At 34.7% G+C, this 14,763-nt stretch overlaps 1 protein-coding gene across 1 annotated transcript; it reads left to right on the forward strand.

Moving 5' to 3' along the window:
- Positions 1-270: 270 nt before the first annotated feature.
- On the forward strand, positions 271-4,750 carry LOC107854430 (endo-1,4-beta-xylanase 1). Its single transcript, XM_016699442.2, has 4 exons — positions 271-321; positions 1,148-1,240; positions 2,168-2,688; positions 4,557-4,750. The coding sequence occupies exons 3-4, from the start codon at positions 2,207-2,209 to the stop codon at positions 4,567-4,569; spliced, it is 495 nt and encodes a 164-aa protein (XP_016554928.2). The 5' UTR covers positions 271-321; positions 1,148-1,240; positions 2,168-2,206; the 3' UTR covers positions 4,570-4,750.
- Positions 4,751-14,763: the final 10,013 nt, after the last annotated feature.

Genomic DNA, 14,763 nt, shown 5'->3' on the forward strand with positions numbered 1-14,763 from the left:
CTTCTAATTGGTGATTTTAAGGTTAATTTTGACCTAAATTTTTGAGTTTATATATTTTGGAATTTTCTTCTCCTTCACTTTGATTGTTGATCGAACAATTGGGGATGTGTTTAAATTTTGACATGCACTATATAAATATGTTTGTTAATGTTTTGTTTTTTGTTTGTTTGTTAATGTTTGATGTATCACAGGCCGTTTAGTGAGGATGAAGTGGGGAATAATGTTCCGCAAATGGTGACTTGAAATTAGTACCAAAGAGAAGTAGTTGTTTCACAAAACATTGCTGGGAAGCACATACATAGGCTTTTTACATTTGATAAGGTAATCACTATTTTTTGAGGTAGTTAATAGATAGATATATCCAAGTTTCTAACTTTACTTATTTAGTCTCCAACAAATATTTTTGGCTTTCTTTAGCAAGTTGAAAATTGTTTTTTTGCTTGGATATTGTGTTTGGTTCTTCAGAACACTATATTTTGGTTGATATTGGGTATTTATGTTACTCGGACTCTTTGAAAATGTCAGGGGGTGTGTATTGAATTCGCCAAAAGTAGTGTATTTTTAAAGAATCTGACACATGTGTGGCATCAATAGTGAAGAATCAATGCAACTTAGTTTGGTATTATTTGCTATGTCACTACTCCTAATTTAGTGTCTTTTCACTACCAGCACATCTGAATCTAGATCCTGTCTCTTTTGATGTGGTTGATAAATGAGATGAAAAAAGGATATTAGATATAAATGGCCTACTTTTGACCAAAAAACATGTCTTTAAAAGAAAAATAAATTTGTCATTTTCTCTGATGCAGCATTCAAGAATGTCAGAACATGCCATATTAGTTCACTTTTCGCATCAAAAGATTTTGATGTAACTTTATCATGTTTGGATCAGTAGTGACATTGTTTTTACATTGCTTCTTTTCCTTTTGTTAATATATTTTGTTGTCCTTACTTTTTTTTTATAATCGTGGTGTCCGAGCCAGCTTGCATGCACCTCGACTAAAAAAAATATTTTGTTATCCTTATTTTTTTGCTTTTTTGTTGTATTGACAAATTCATTAGAAAAAAATCTCTATAGGATCTACCATTGAATTGTGTTCAGAAGCATATAGAAAAATTTCACACATTTTCTCACTCCATTGTATAGAAAACCTTTTCATCTACAACGAAGTACACCCGAACCTGGAATGGAATTCAGCAAGATGTAACAGGGAGAGTAAAGCGAAAACTAGCTTATGAGGTAACTGCGATAGTCCGAATCTATGGTAACAATGTCAGTAGTGTAGATCTTTGATGTACATTATATGTTAAAGCAGTTGATAAACGTGAACGGTACATTGTCATTTCCAGTTAGGTGAATCCAAGTTCGCCTTATATAACGTGCATTAAAAATACTTGTAGTATCTTTTGTCTTATCATCGACTTTTTCTTCTATCCTTGTAGTATATTTTATAATTTTATCATCTATTTTTATCCTGATCTTTGAAACCATTCATACTGCACATAAAAAAGTCACAAGCATGTGCTCTGTAGTAACTTCATTTTCTAGAGTTAAATAACTTGTCATTTAAAACAGATCGATAATGGCTTTTGACATTGAATTTGCAATCCACTTAGTTCATTTTAAAATTGAACAAGATGAGCAGAAATTAAATATGATGTTTTAATTGGCCATGTTCTTTTTTATTTCTGTTTACCGTTCAGTTTTATTTACCATGTATATCAAAGTTTTGTTTGAGTGGTTTAATAAAACCTACTAGTCTGTAGTGCCCAAGACATAGACAAAGACTGGGTGAAGTTTCAAGGGAAGATTCTTTTAAATGACACCCCATCTCAGGCTGTTGTCTGTTTAGAAGGTCCACCTGCAGGGATAGATATCCTCCATTACAATTTAGTCATAAAGCATGAAGCTAAACCTCTTCCACCTTCTCCACCAGTTATAGATATCAGTTGAAAATGTGTGATGTTTGTTTTCTTTCTATTTAATTTACATAGTACTTGAAGCTTAATATTTTTTGTGTAAGTGTTAGGTTCTGTCAGTTAAGTTAGCCAGCTGGCAATTCAATTGTTTGGTCTGTTTAAGCATTAAAAGTACTTTCATGCTACAGCAACCATTACCTTCATGTACAAAGTTTGATGCATTCTATTTAATTTTCATCTTTCGTAGGAAACTATTTTTGGTGTTAATATAATCGCAAATACAAAAATGAATGATGGCACAAATGGTTGGTTCTCACTCGAAAACTGTACAATGAGTGTTCAAAAAGGCTTACCACATATAATGCCTCCAATGGCTAGACACTCTCTTGCAGCTCATGAGCCTTTAAGTGGATGCCATATTTTGGTGACTGATCGTACTCAAAAATGGATGGGCCCTACTCAGATGATCACAGATAAAATAAAACTCTATTTGACATATCAAGTATTTGCATGGGTTAAAATTGGACAAGCATCGGGACCTCAAAATGTAAGTGTTGCCCTTGGAGTAGACAGTCAATGGGTGAATGGGGGCCAAGTTGAGATCAATGATGATAGATGGCATAAAATTGGAGGATCTTTTAGAATTAAGAAGCAGGCAACTAAGGTTATGGTTTATATTCAGGGTCCTGCTGCTGGTGTAGACTTAATGGTTGTTGGGCTTCAAATTTTTTCTATTGACAGAAGTGCATGGTTTAGACACCTGAAGAGGTAAACTACAAAGGTATTACTTAATTTTGTGTTCATGGTAATTTCACTTGTTGTGTTTTAAGTAATGATCATCAGTTGTTTTGAGGTGTTTCATAAGTGAAATCATCCCAGTTTCATAGTAAACGTTGCATAATTTCTCTACCTCTATCTATCTTCCGAGACAGTTTTAGCGTGCTAATTTTTTCTATCTTGTGTGATAGAATAATACTCTCCACTGGATAAGGAGTATCTAACATGTGTATACATTCTCTCATGTCCTTTTTTAGACCATTAAGTTTCCTCCAATACCGGGTAAAGTCTTGAGATGAGATAAGTAAACTGAAAATTGCAATGGAATGTTAGAGCTATCTAATTAAAAAAAAAAGGATATTTTTATGAGACATTGATATCTTATGATAAATGTCACGCCCCAAAATTGAGGTTGGACATGATTGATACATGACATAGTCTGTTGAGAGTATTATGAACTAACCAATACGAGGAAAAAATCACTGAATTGTCTAATTTTACTGGAACGCTAATAGCAATAAATAAGACTAAAGTAAATAAGTCTGAACTGAAAATAGAAAAATGAGGTTGTCAAACTCATAATTACCGACTAAACAAGTTACATTCCTCTAGAAGTGCTAAAATATATTGTCTCGGGGCATTCACAAATGTTGAATGAATATGATAAAAGACTATACTCCTACTTAAATAATTGACCAAGTGAACAGAACTGAAATTTGGACTTATTCGGTTGTACCTGAAGCATGATCAGTAGTATTTGTGTTTGAGAAAATAAAAGCAAGACCCTTACGGATAGGTTAGTATTGTGATAATGCACTTAGTTTCCTGTTAGCGTTATCTTTATCATTATCTTGAAAAGTGGAAAGTGTTCTTTTGCATTGAGTGCGTTTACTTTGGAGTGATTATCAAAGAATTATATAAGGTATTTTCATGGTGTTGTTGCTGCATCAATGGAGCATAGTTTTATGATTTGCTTGATAAATTGATATGTCTTATCACATTTTTCTTTAGTAGGTTTTAACAGATAATTTAATTGGTTGGTGATTGTTTAAACTTGATAAGATATTTTTGACATGTTCTTTATTGAAAAGAAATTGTTTTGTCATGTTTTACATGCTAACCTGGAAGTGTAATCTAATATTTTGGTCTCTTTGGGTCCAGTTGATATCTGTTATACATCAGATGCTTTTAATTCTAGGTGAATTCCACTTGTTTGAGTACGTCGTTATGACTTACGTGCACATTATTTACGTATCATGGGACTAATAGATAAAACAAAGCTATGTAGAATGGGATGATACACAATAGCCATGGATCTTGTCCGGTGAAATTGTCAAAATGGCGTTAAGTAAACACTCATATATCCAATTATCTTATTACAAAACATTATATGCCTTCGTATCTTGTCATTGTTTGTTGTGTGTGTGTGCTGGAGAAAACCCGTGGAAAGTGACTAGGCTTAGTGCTTGCATATGTGTTCATAGACTAGGAACCCTCCCTCACATTGTGTCTAATACTGAGAACAATGATATAAGTTTGATCAAGATATTTGATCACCCCATGAACTTAAACTCACAAAACTGTGATGTAATGGACTACTAATATGGTCGGATGTGAGTTTGAAGTTCCTGTTCATGTGTGTGTCTATCTGGTCATTAACTGAGTTTGAGGACTTAGCAACATTCATTCTCAGCCTTCTGTTTTGATTTGTTGAGTAGTCTATGTTCTAAATAGTAGTATTTCATTTCCTATTGAGATTTTGTATGCTCTTTTGATTGGTGTCCTTCCTATATTCTAAATGAAAATTAAATATGTTGTCATTTAAGTGCTAACTGAGATTGTTTATTCTCTTTTTATAGGTGTCCAAAATGAAGAAGGAGATGAAGAAAAAAGTGATGAAGTAATTGACCTTGAGAAATTTTTTGAATTGTTGATAGATGCTTTATTATCGATCTTTTTGATATTGAATTTTGTGAAACTTACCGGTCGAACTTGATACTATATATGGGAAAACTAATGATCATTTTACTTAAACATTTTACTTTTGGGTTTAGATTACTAGTTTGTCGTATATTTTAATTTGGATTATTATTAATGGAAGATTTTGTTGTGATGTGTATATATAATTGTGTATTAATATTATATATATATATATATATATATATATATATACTAATTTACAATATAAGGGTGACTATTTCATCTAAACCATCAATTGAAATTTGAAGTGGTTGCAATAGTTGGCAAAAGTCATTGCAATAGCTAATTATAATAGTTGCAATAGGTAGAAAAACATGTTGCAAAAGACCCAAAAACTGTTGCAATTGGTGTCAAAAGTGTTGCAATAGGTAGGTAAAAACCGTTGCAAAAGATCAATAAGTGTTGCAGTAGATATTCAAAAACTATTGCAATAGGGTTATTGCAACGCTTTTCTGTCATTGCAATATAGTCTATTGCAACGGTTCTCAATCGTTACTATAGACAATATGAAGTGTTATAATAGGAGGTCAAAAAAACTATTGCAATAGGTCTATCTATTGCAACGGTTACTGTAGCCGTCACAAGAACCATTGTGATAGACCTATCACAATGCTCACATACGCAACGCATGCCTATTCGTTGCAGTACATCTATGGCAACGATTTCTTTATCTATCACAATGGTTTTTGAACGTTTCCATGGGGAAATTTCTAGTAGCGTGCGTAGGATAATTCCTCTCATGAGGCTTCAACTGATGAGACGCATAAGAAATCACCTTACCCTCCTACATCAACACAGCACCCAATCCAACACCTGAAGCATCACAAAATACGGTAAGGCCTACGCCCTCTTTGGGCAAAGCCAATATAGGAGTTGAAGTCAATAAATCCTTGAGCTTTTAAAAGCTCACCTTACAAGTATCAGACCATTGAAATAAAATCTTTTTCTGAGTCAACTTAGTCAAAGGAGCTGCAATAGAAGAGAAACCCTCGACAAAACGCCTATAATACTCGGCCAAGCTGACAAAACTCCAAATCTCGGTGAGCGAAGTAGGTCTAGCCTAATCATGAATCACTGCAACCTTGGTCAGATCAATGATAAAACCTTTCTTAGTCACCACATGACCCAAGAAAGAAACAGACTCGAACCAAAACTCACACTTAGAGAACTTGGCATACAACTTTTTATCTCTCAATATTTGAAGCACAATCCGCAAATAATTTTCATGCTCAACCTCACTCTTGGAATACACCAAGATATCATCTATAAATACAATAACAAAGGAGTCGAGATATGATTGAAACACTCAGTTTATCAACTCCATGAACGCGACAAGAGCATTGGTCATCCCAAAGGACATGACCAAGAACTCATAATGACCATATCAAGTCTGAAAATTTGTCTGAAAAATGTTTGAAGCTTTAATCCTTAACTGGCGATATTCGGACCTCAAATCAATATTTGAAACACCGCAACATCCTGAAGCTGATCAAATAAATCATCAATGCGAGAAAGAGGATACTTATTCTTAACCATCACTTTATTCAATTGTCGATAATCAATATACATCCGCATAGACCCATCATTTTTCTTCACAAACAAGACAGCGCACTCCAAGACGAAATACTAGATCAGATAAATCTCTTATCCAACAACTCCTACAGTTAATCCTTCAGTTTCTTCAACTCTGTTGGGGCCATCCTATAAGGAGCAATAGAAATGGGATTGGTGTCTGGCTCAACATCAATGGAAAAATCAATATATCGATTCGAAGGCATACTAGGCAAGTCCGCAGGGAACACATCTATTAACTCACAGACAACATGGATAAAATCCAAAAAAAAAGTGAAACAACACTAGTATCACGAATATAAGACAAATAAGATAAACATCCCCTCTCAAGCAATTTACAAGATTATACATAAGATAAAATCCTCTTAGGACCCAAATGTAGCGCACCCTTCTAAGTTATCCTTGGCACATCCGGTAAAGCTAAAGTCATGATATTAGCATAACAACCTAGGACAGCATGATAAGGAGTCAACCAATTCATACCCAAAATAACATGAAAATCAACTATATCTAACACAAGCAAGTCCACAAACATATTACGCCCGGCAAAAGTTACAATACAAGATCGGTACACCCGATCCACCACTAAAGAATCACCTAGTGGGCTAGATATATGAATAGGCATGGCAAGAGGTTCACTAACAGAATCAAAATCCAAAGCAAAATATGCAAACACATAGGAAAAACTTGATCCGGGATCAAATAACACAGATGCAGTCTTGAAATAAATGGGGACGATACCTATAATCAAAGCATCAGACGCCTTCATCTCTAGCCTAGCGGGTATAGTATAACACTAACCATAACCACCAACTGGCTGAATAGCCATACGACCTTCATCGCGGGCTCCAATACCTCTACTCCGCGCATATCTAGTAGAACCTCTACCTCTCATAGTTGTAATAGGAGTAGATTTAATCACGCAATGAGGATAGTCCTTGGCCAAATGGCCAACCGCATCACACACAAAGCAACCTCTACGGCCTGACTCCACTGGAGAAGGTATAACTGGGCCCGGATGACCACCTTGAACTGCTGAACCCAAAGATCCACCACCTGATCTCTATAAGACCGCCTGCACTGGCCTACCCTAATATCTACGAGAACTTCTAAAAACTCTACCATGGGGAGACTGATCTCTGAACTCACCAAAATGACGCACTTTCTTGGCGCCACACTAAGATACTCGAAGAATATTCTATGTCATCTTAGCATGATCCATAATACTCTGAAAGAAAGCCCCAAGCACAACCATACGAGAAATAGCCAAATGAAGAAAGACATCCAAATCATTCACAAACTTTTGAATCTTCTCAGTGGAAATACTATCGTAGGAATAACTGGATAAGGCATGGAAGTGTGCCTCATACTCAGCAACTATCATAGAGCCCGTCTCTAAATAATCAAACTTATCTCGCATGCGTTCTCTCAAACTGAAAGGCACAATCCCTCTAGAAAAGCCTCGATGAACTGATTCTAAGTCATCTCGGGAGAATCTCGGGGTTTACAACTGATAAGCGACCACCACCAATCTCTCATCACATCTCTCAACTGATAAGATATTGTAGAAGCTACACCATCCATGTAGAAAGAGTGAAACACAAGTCAAAACACAAGGTATGACAAAAATCCGCATGATAAAGAATAAAATGAGGAAAGTTTCTTAAAGACATTTTATAGCCTCTCAAAAATAGATACGGACATCTATGTACCGATCCAAGAGACTGTATTAGACATCCCATTCTTACACTGTTGAGACCAATGAACCTGTCTGCTCTGATACCAATCTGTAACAATCCAAAAGTGAGGGTCATGATGGAACTTATTGTGGTGTACCTTGACAAGTAAGCCTATCACCCAAACTGATACAAAAAGAGGAAAAGATAAAAATACCCTAAGGTAAGTCTTCTAGAACAAAGTCGAACCATACAAGTATCATAACAATGTGAAAAGAACTTAGCCAAAATACCAATCATGCCCAAGACCAAGTGTCAACAGTGTAAGAACTATTAATACAATCCAGGAGTCAAATACATTACAAACATAACCACAAAGAAATAATATCTGTCTTGAAATACTAATAAAGACATAACTACAATAGAAAGATAAAAGTAAACTACGAATGCATGAATGTCCAACCGCTACCTTGAAAGCTCCAACAATCACCTGAGTCAAGCAAGCTGAGGCGCACTCGAGCTAGAACCTGCACCGAAAGAGCGCAATAGGCATGAGTATGACCCATTTATACTCAGTATATATCATAGGCCAACCAACCAAAGTAGTAAATAAAGTATACAAAATATACACTAAGAGCACGTCACCTGCAATCAGAAAATTTACTACAACTGTAGCCCACACGACTTGTACTAACAATTCTAATATATCACATATATTGCAACATCACACCAAGATAGAACACAAGTATGCATTATGTCATATATAAGTAAAACAAGGGGAACATGAATATACAAGATCATCAAATACAAGTAAAAGAAGATAAGACAATTACATAGATGGCAAGTCCATATGGAAAGGCAACATAATATAAACACAATAAAGTAAGTTCAATGTATATGATGATGAGGAGGAGGATACACGAGGTCGTAGCAAAACCTTTGGGATCATCACACAATCTCCGTATACACCCATGGAGGCAAGTCTCCCAACGCAGGACCCATGGGGGGTTCGTCAACCCATAAATAATCCACATATTCATATCTCCTTTCTGGCACATCCCTCGAAAAAGGGGTTATAAGGTGTTACTATATCTCCTCTCTGGAATATCCCTTGGGAAGGTTTTTTAAATGTATTACCAGTGTTAGTCAAGTGTTGAAATGATGGTACCAATTTTTCATAAATGAGTATGATATGAGGATGTAATGATCACAACCAATCACAATGAGTATTTCCACAATCAACCACATGATATATTTCCATAACCAACCATGATGATATATTTTCACAACCACATGAGTCAATATCCACTCATTATTTTCGTTTCATCCATGAATTTCCACATGTCTCATATGTCAATAAAGTGTGAATATAATCACAATACACCAATGGTACCACATTAAGTATTTTAACAATACAATACAATTATTCACATGTATTCAAGGCTATCAATATCACATAGGACCCCACACAATCACACATATTGCATAATATCTCAGATTCGGTAATTACATCACATATAGGCCCTCCATGGGCACAACACATAGATAGACATTTTTCATAATAATTTCTCACTCTTAACATGAATTTTTTTTATCATCATTTATTACCCGACCCAGTCTTAAAGAGATAAGCCATAACCTACCTTAAATGCCAAAATTGATCTGCTACACTTTGAACCCACAACCTTACATTCTACAAATGATCCCACTCTACTAAAAATATCAAATATGAAATCTACACATCAAAACAAAACCAACAATACTCATATTGACTATTTTTGATTCAACGTCAAAGTGAACTCCCGAAATGGATTTTTGAAAAAGAAGGGCAAAATCATTACTTAAAAAATGTGTTCTTTATATTTTTAGAAATCTATAAATAAAACCAAGAGTCAAATCAAGTCAAAAATAAGGTTCAAATCGAAGAAAAACTATTTTTAAGCTTTACTGGATAAAATTTTTGAATCCGGGTTAAAATCAAGTATCAGAATTGTTTTGAAGATTAAATTAATGAAAAAGTAGTAATTATAAGATAAAAAAATATTTTTCAAGCTAAAAGAAGTGAAATTGAGATTTAAAATCAAGCACTAAAATTTTTGAGGTTTTGAGAAATTAATCAAGAAATTACTAAGAAAAAGGTGAATTCTTACCTTAAATTCATAAGAGAATCAAGAAATAGATGTTAATCTAGCTTTGCAAGCTCCCACAAGCTTCACTTTTAAGCAATCTAGCTTTGCAAGCTCCCACAAGCTTCACTTTTAAGCTCTCACACTATTTAGGGTTTTAACTCTCAAGAGACAAGGTGAAAGAACGGACAAAATGGGCCAAAAAGGGGTAAAAAGTTGCTATATATGCGAACGGACTTCGACGAGGTGCCTGAAATTTGTTCAGAGTTCGATATATGCAAATAAACTATGCAATCACACTAAATTCAATGTTTCAAACTCAATGGAGATATCAGATTTTTAAAACAAATATCATTTTAAAAAAGTTGACCCCCGAAACTCGAAATCATAATTTTTCAAAATCGAAGATCGAAATGAGATTTAAAAGCTGTAAAATTGAACCAACTATGTTACCACCCTAAAATTGATGTTACGATCTACTGACAAAGTTAGATTTTTCATCCAAGGTTCTTTCGACCAAATGTGGGTCCCACACCTATATTTTTTATTTTTTAACTTTTTGACCAATAGGTTGAAATGAGCTCGGTGCATCGGGATCTGAACCAAAGGTCTACCTAGCCTAAAATCAATATTCTAGAGTTGTTGACGCAATTTGTTCTGCCATCCATCGGATGGATCAAAAGATATCATCATAAGTTTAAAATATGGCTCTAGAAGCCATCAAAAGTCACAATAACATATAAATGGTATCAAAATACATCGAAAACTGTGTCAATCACCCCCACACTCCAAAAATACCATAATGCAACTACGGAGAGAGGTAAAATAATTAAATCACATAAATCACAAATTAGACATATTTGATCAAAAGCAGGTCATTACAATTATTATTATTGCTATTATTGTTGTTGTTATTGTTCTAATTATTATTGTTATTATTATTATTATTATTATTATTATTATTATTATTATTGTTATTATTATTATTATCACCTCACTAATACTGTTATTACACACCTTTTTTGGTTAGCAATTTTAGTACGTACTACTATTTACTGTTATTATTATTATCATCATCATCATTATTATTATTAAATTAAATATATTCAAATATATTGTATAGTATATAAAAGGAATAAATTTTTAAAATAGTAAGAGTTTATTTAGGACTCTTTCATCATACTTTCCTATTTTTAAACTAATGACTTTTTTTCTTTTTAAAAGAATAATGCATTTTCAAATTCAATTATTTAATATCCTTTAATTCAAATTTTTTATTACAATGATATTAACTTTTTTCCTAAAATTGCCACGAGGCTTTTCAATAGCTTGCCGTACGGCTTCTTTTCTTGGTTTTTGTTTTGCATTTATAGAGAGAGAGAGAGGGGGGGGGGGGTAGAGTGATACGGGTCAAAGAGGCATCTTAGCACTCAAGGACATAAAGAAGTGAGTGAAGACCCGAGCTTGTGGAGCTGCCCATCCAAGGAACAAGCTTTGAAGTGTAGAGAACAAGTCCCACACTCCAAAGCTATTACTGTTCATCCGTCACTGTTTATCCGCCCCTTTGCAAGGATTTTTTGGTCATTTGTAATAAGTTTTCCTATTTATAAATATAACCTTATTAGGTCATTTTGGGGAGGATTTTTGATGATATTTGTAGCCTCTTTTGAGAGCCTCTTAGCAAGGTGGAATCCTTGTGTTGATGAATTACTTAGAAACGGAGATTGCTTAGGGATTCTGGTTCCCTTTAGGTCACCTAAGAGATAGTTTTAGGTTGTGTGTGATATTAAACGTCCAAAAGTTGAATAAGCTTTTGGGTTTTTAATATTACATCTTCATTTATCTATCTATCTATCTTTATCTTATTGCATTTTGTATGTTTGTAGTGGACTGTTTTTGTATCTTGTTGAATCCAAAAGTTGTGTTCTTGTGTTCATCTTGTTCATCACGTGTTTTTGCTGTTTTTTTTTAGTGTGTTTACTCTTGATATCACTTCCTTTCTTGTTCTTCTTGCGAATCCAAGATAGGTCATCAAAAGGGTCCATAGTTCTTGAACTAGTGGACTGATTGGTGTTCTTTTCGTGTGTTCTTGGGGAGTTTGGGTATCATTTGATATCAAAGAATGGCTTGATCTTGTTCCTACAAGATCAAATCTTGGGTTGGCTCACTTGAAAAAAAAAGTTGAAATCTGAAAATTTCAAAAAAATATCAATTTGTCCATTTTGTGTTCTTGGCCAAAAATTGTGTTTTTCTTCTGTATTGGCCAATATTTTTATTTTTCTTTGTTGTCTCTAAGTGTTAGTTTTGTTCCTCACTAACACGTTGGGTCTATATCATAGATTTGAGCTTGAAATATTGATGTTGTTAATGTGAACAAAGTGTGGTCGATTGTTGTTGGTATTGTTGTTACGGGTTCAAGACTTGAACGTGTGATGTGTTGTTGCAAAAGTTTTGAATGTATATTATGGAGATTGTGTTGTGGAATTTAAGCTTGGGAAGTTGTTATTGTTGTTTGGGAGGTCTAACTTGAACCTTAGAACTTCAAGACTCAAAGTTTGTGTTCTTGGTGTTCTTCACCATCTCCTTGTTGAAAAAAAAGTGCTTGTTGATCTTAGAAGTTGAAGAAAAAGAGTGTGTATTGTGTTAGTCTTACAAGACATAGATCCAAGTTTCAAGGTGTAGTACTTGTGACTCAAAGACTTTTCCTACACACTAAAGACTTTACATCACTTCTCAACCAGTTTCCCATGAAACAAGGGTCCATGGTTTAAGGAAAAGTACAATAAAAGTCAAGTCTTGAAATGTGAAACTTGAAAAAAAAAAAGGATCCAAGACTTATTCTTCCCTCCTTAAAACAAATTCCACCAATCCAAATTAAAATTGGTCAAGACTTGGACTTTGGAAAATAAAAATTATAGAAACCGCAACCAATACGTTGCTGCCACACCATCAAGTTACTGTTCACGCATCAAATTTTGGCTCAAATTTCATATTTCTTAGTTTCCTTTAGTTGTTCCTTAGTTTCAATTTTGTTGGTTCCAATACTAGTTGGCAAACTAGTACTCATCTACTAGATTGTTAGTTAGTCTTTGTGTTCGTTCATTCGTGTTAAGCGTTTGTTGTGTGCTTTTCTCATTTTTGAGTCGTAGTATTCTTTTTTGTTCTAGTTCATACATTAATTTTTGAGTCATTTAAAACAAGAATCTAATCCGTCTTCTAGCCACAATTGGAAACAAGTGACCTCATTGGAGTACATGCGAGTTATCAACACTTGTGAGGCCAAGAGAGTGAACTTCAAAAGTGTGAGCTTGAGAGTGTGCGGACTGATTTTTGCTAACCTTTAACGTGTTTGATATTTTTGTGTTGTTTTTTTTAGTAGCTCTTGATAGGTACAATGGCGAATGAATCTGAAATGCCTAGTTGGGTTAAATCCATCATGGCAAGGTGTAATGCCATCAATAGTCAAATAATGGAAAGAATGGAAGGGAGATTAGAAGGGACAGAAGGCTCTCTTTGCAAGAAGTTGGATAACTTGATGGATCATCAAAGCCTTAATAATCAAATTTCTATGAGTGGCCATGCTCCACATGAGCTACAAGGTAATCAAACTAACTTTTGCACTCTATTGAATGAGGATAATAGCCAACTAAGTGTGAATGATAGTTTGTCTTTAAGTGAGTCGAATGTGCCTTTATTTTGTGATGATAATGTACAACTTGAAATTGTGGATATACTAGTTGATCCAACTAGTGTTGAATCCATTTTGGCAAGTGATATTACATTTTCTTATGGAAGTCATGACAACCAACTTATGTGTGAAAATGGTGATGTTGAACAAGTTGGCCGATTGACTAAAGATGACCCTCTAGCTGTTTTTGTTGTAGATCATCCTAGCATAGAGGGATACGTGATTGTATTGGTGGTAGTCTCAAGGAAAGGAAGCATGTACTCCATCTATGTCCATAGATACCCTACCCCTTTGATCCCATTAATCACTTGAGGTGTGATATTGATTCATTTCAAACCATATTCGGGAATGACATGTGTGCATTGTGTGAGCATGATTATGTTGATGCTAAGCATGTCTTGTATGTAATTCGGGTTTCCCATGATTGGTGTATCATTTTTGAGAACCCGAGGGATGTTTGGTTATACGTGAAGTTTGAGCCACCTTGGCATAATGCTATGATTCATTACACTAACCCTAACCCTTATACCTTGAGGAACTTGTGTTTGTTTGTCCTTCTTATCGTTTTGCAAGGTTCGGATTCGAGGACGAATAATTTCTAAGGAGGGGAGGATTATACGGGTCAAAGAGGCATCTTAACACTCGAGGACATGAATACGTGAGTGAAGACCCGAGCTTGTGGGGCTGCCTATCCAAGGAACAAGCTTTGAAGTGTAGAGAACAAGTCCCACACTCCAAAGCTGTTACTGTTTATCTATCACTGTTCATCCGCCTCTTTGCAAGAGTTTTTTGGTCGTTTGTAATAAGTTGTACTAGCTATAAATATAAAATTATTAGATCATTTTGGGGCAGATACAATTTTCGGCCAAGAACATAACAACGGACAGATTTGACTGTTTCTGGAATTTTTCAGTTTTCAGTTTTACTTTTTTTGTAGTTTTCAAGTCCCAAGCCCAAGATTGATCTTGTTAGAACAAAATCAAAGGTGGCTTTGATACCAAATGATATGAGACCAAGTTCATAA

This window comes from Capsicum annuum, chromosome 2, assembly GCF_002878395.1.
Source record: "Capsicum annuum cultivar UCD-10X-F1 chromosome 2, UCD10Xv1.1, whole genome shotgun sequence".
Taxonomy (NCBI): Eukaryota; Viridiplantae; Streptophyta; class Magnoliopsida; order Solanales; family Solanaceae; genus Capsicum; species Capsicum annuum.

Bases quoted from the DNA above. Each gene is read 5' to 3' on its own strand.
- LOC107854430 (XM_016699442.2), top strand. From the start codon at position 2,207: ATGAATGATGGCACAAATGGTTGGTTCTCACTCGAAAACTGTACAATG.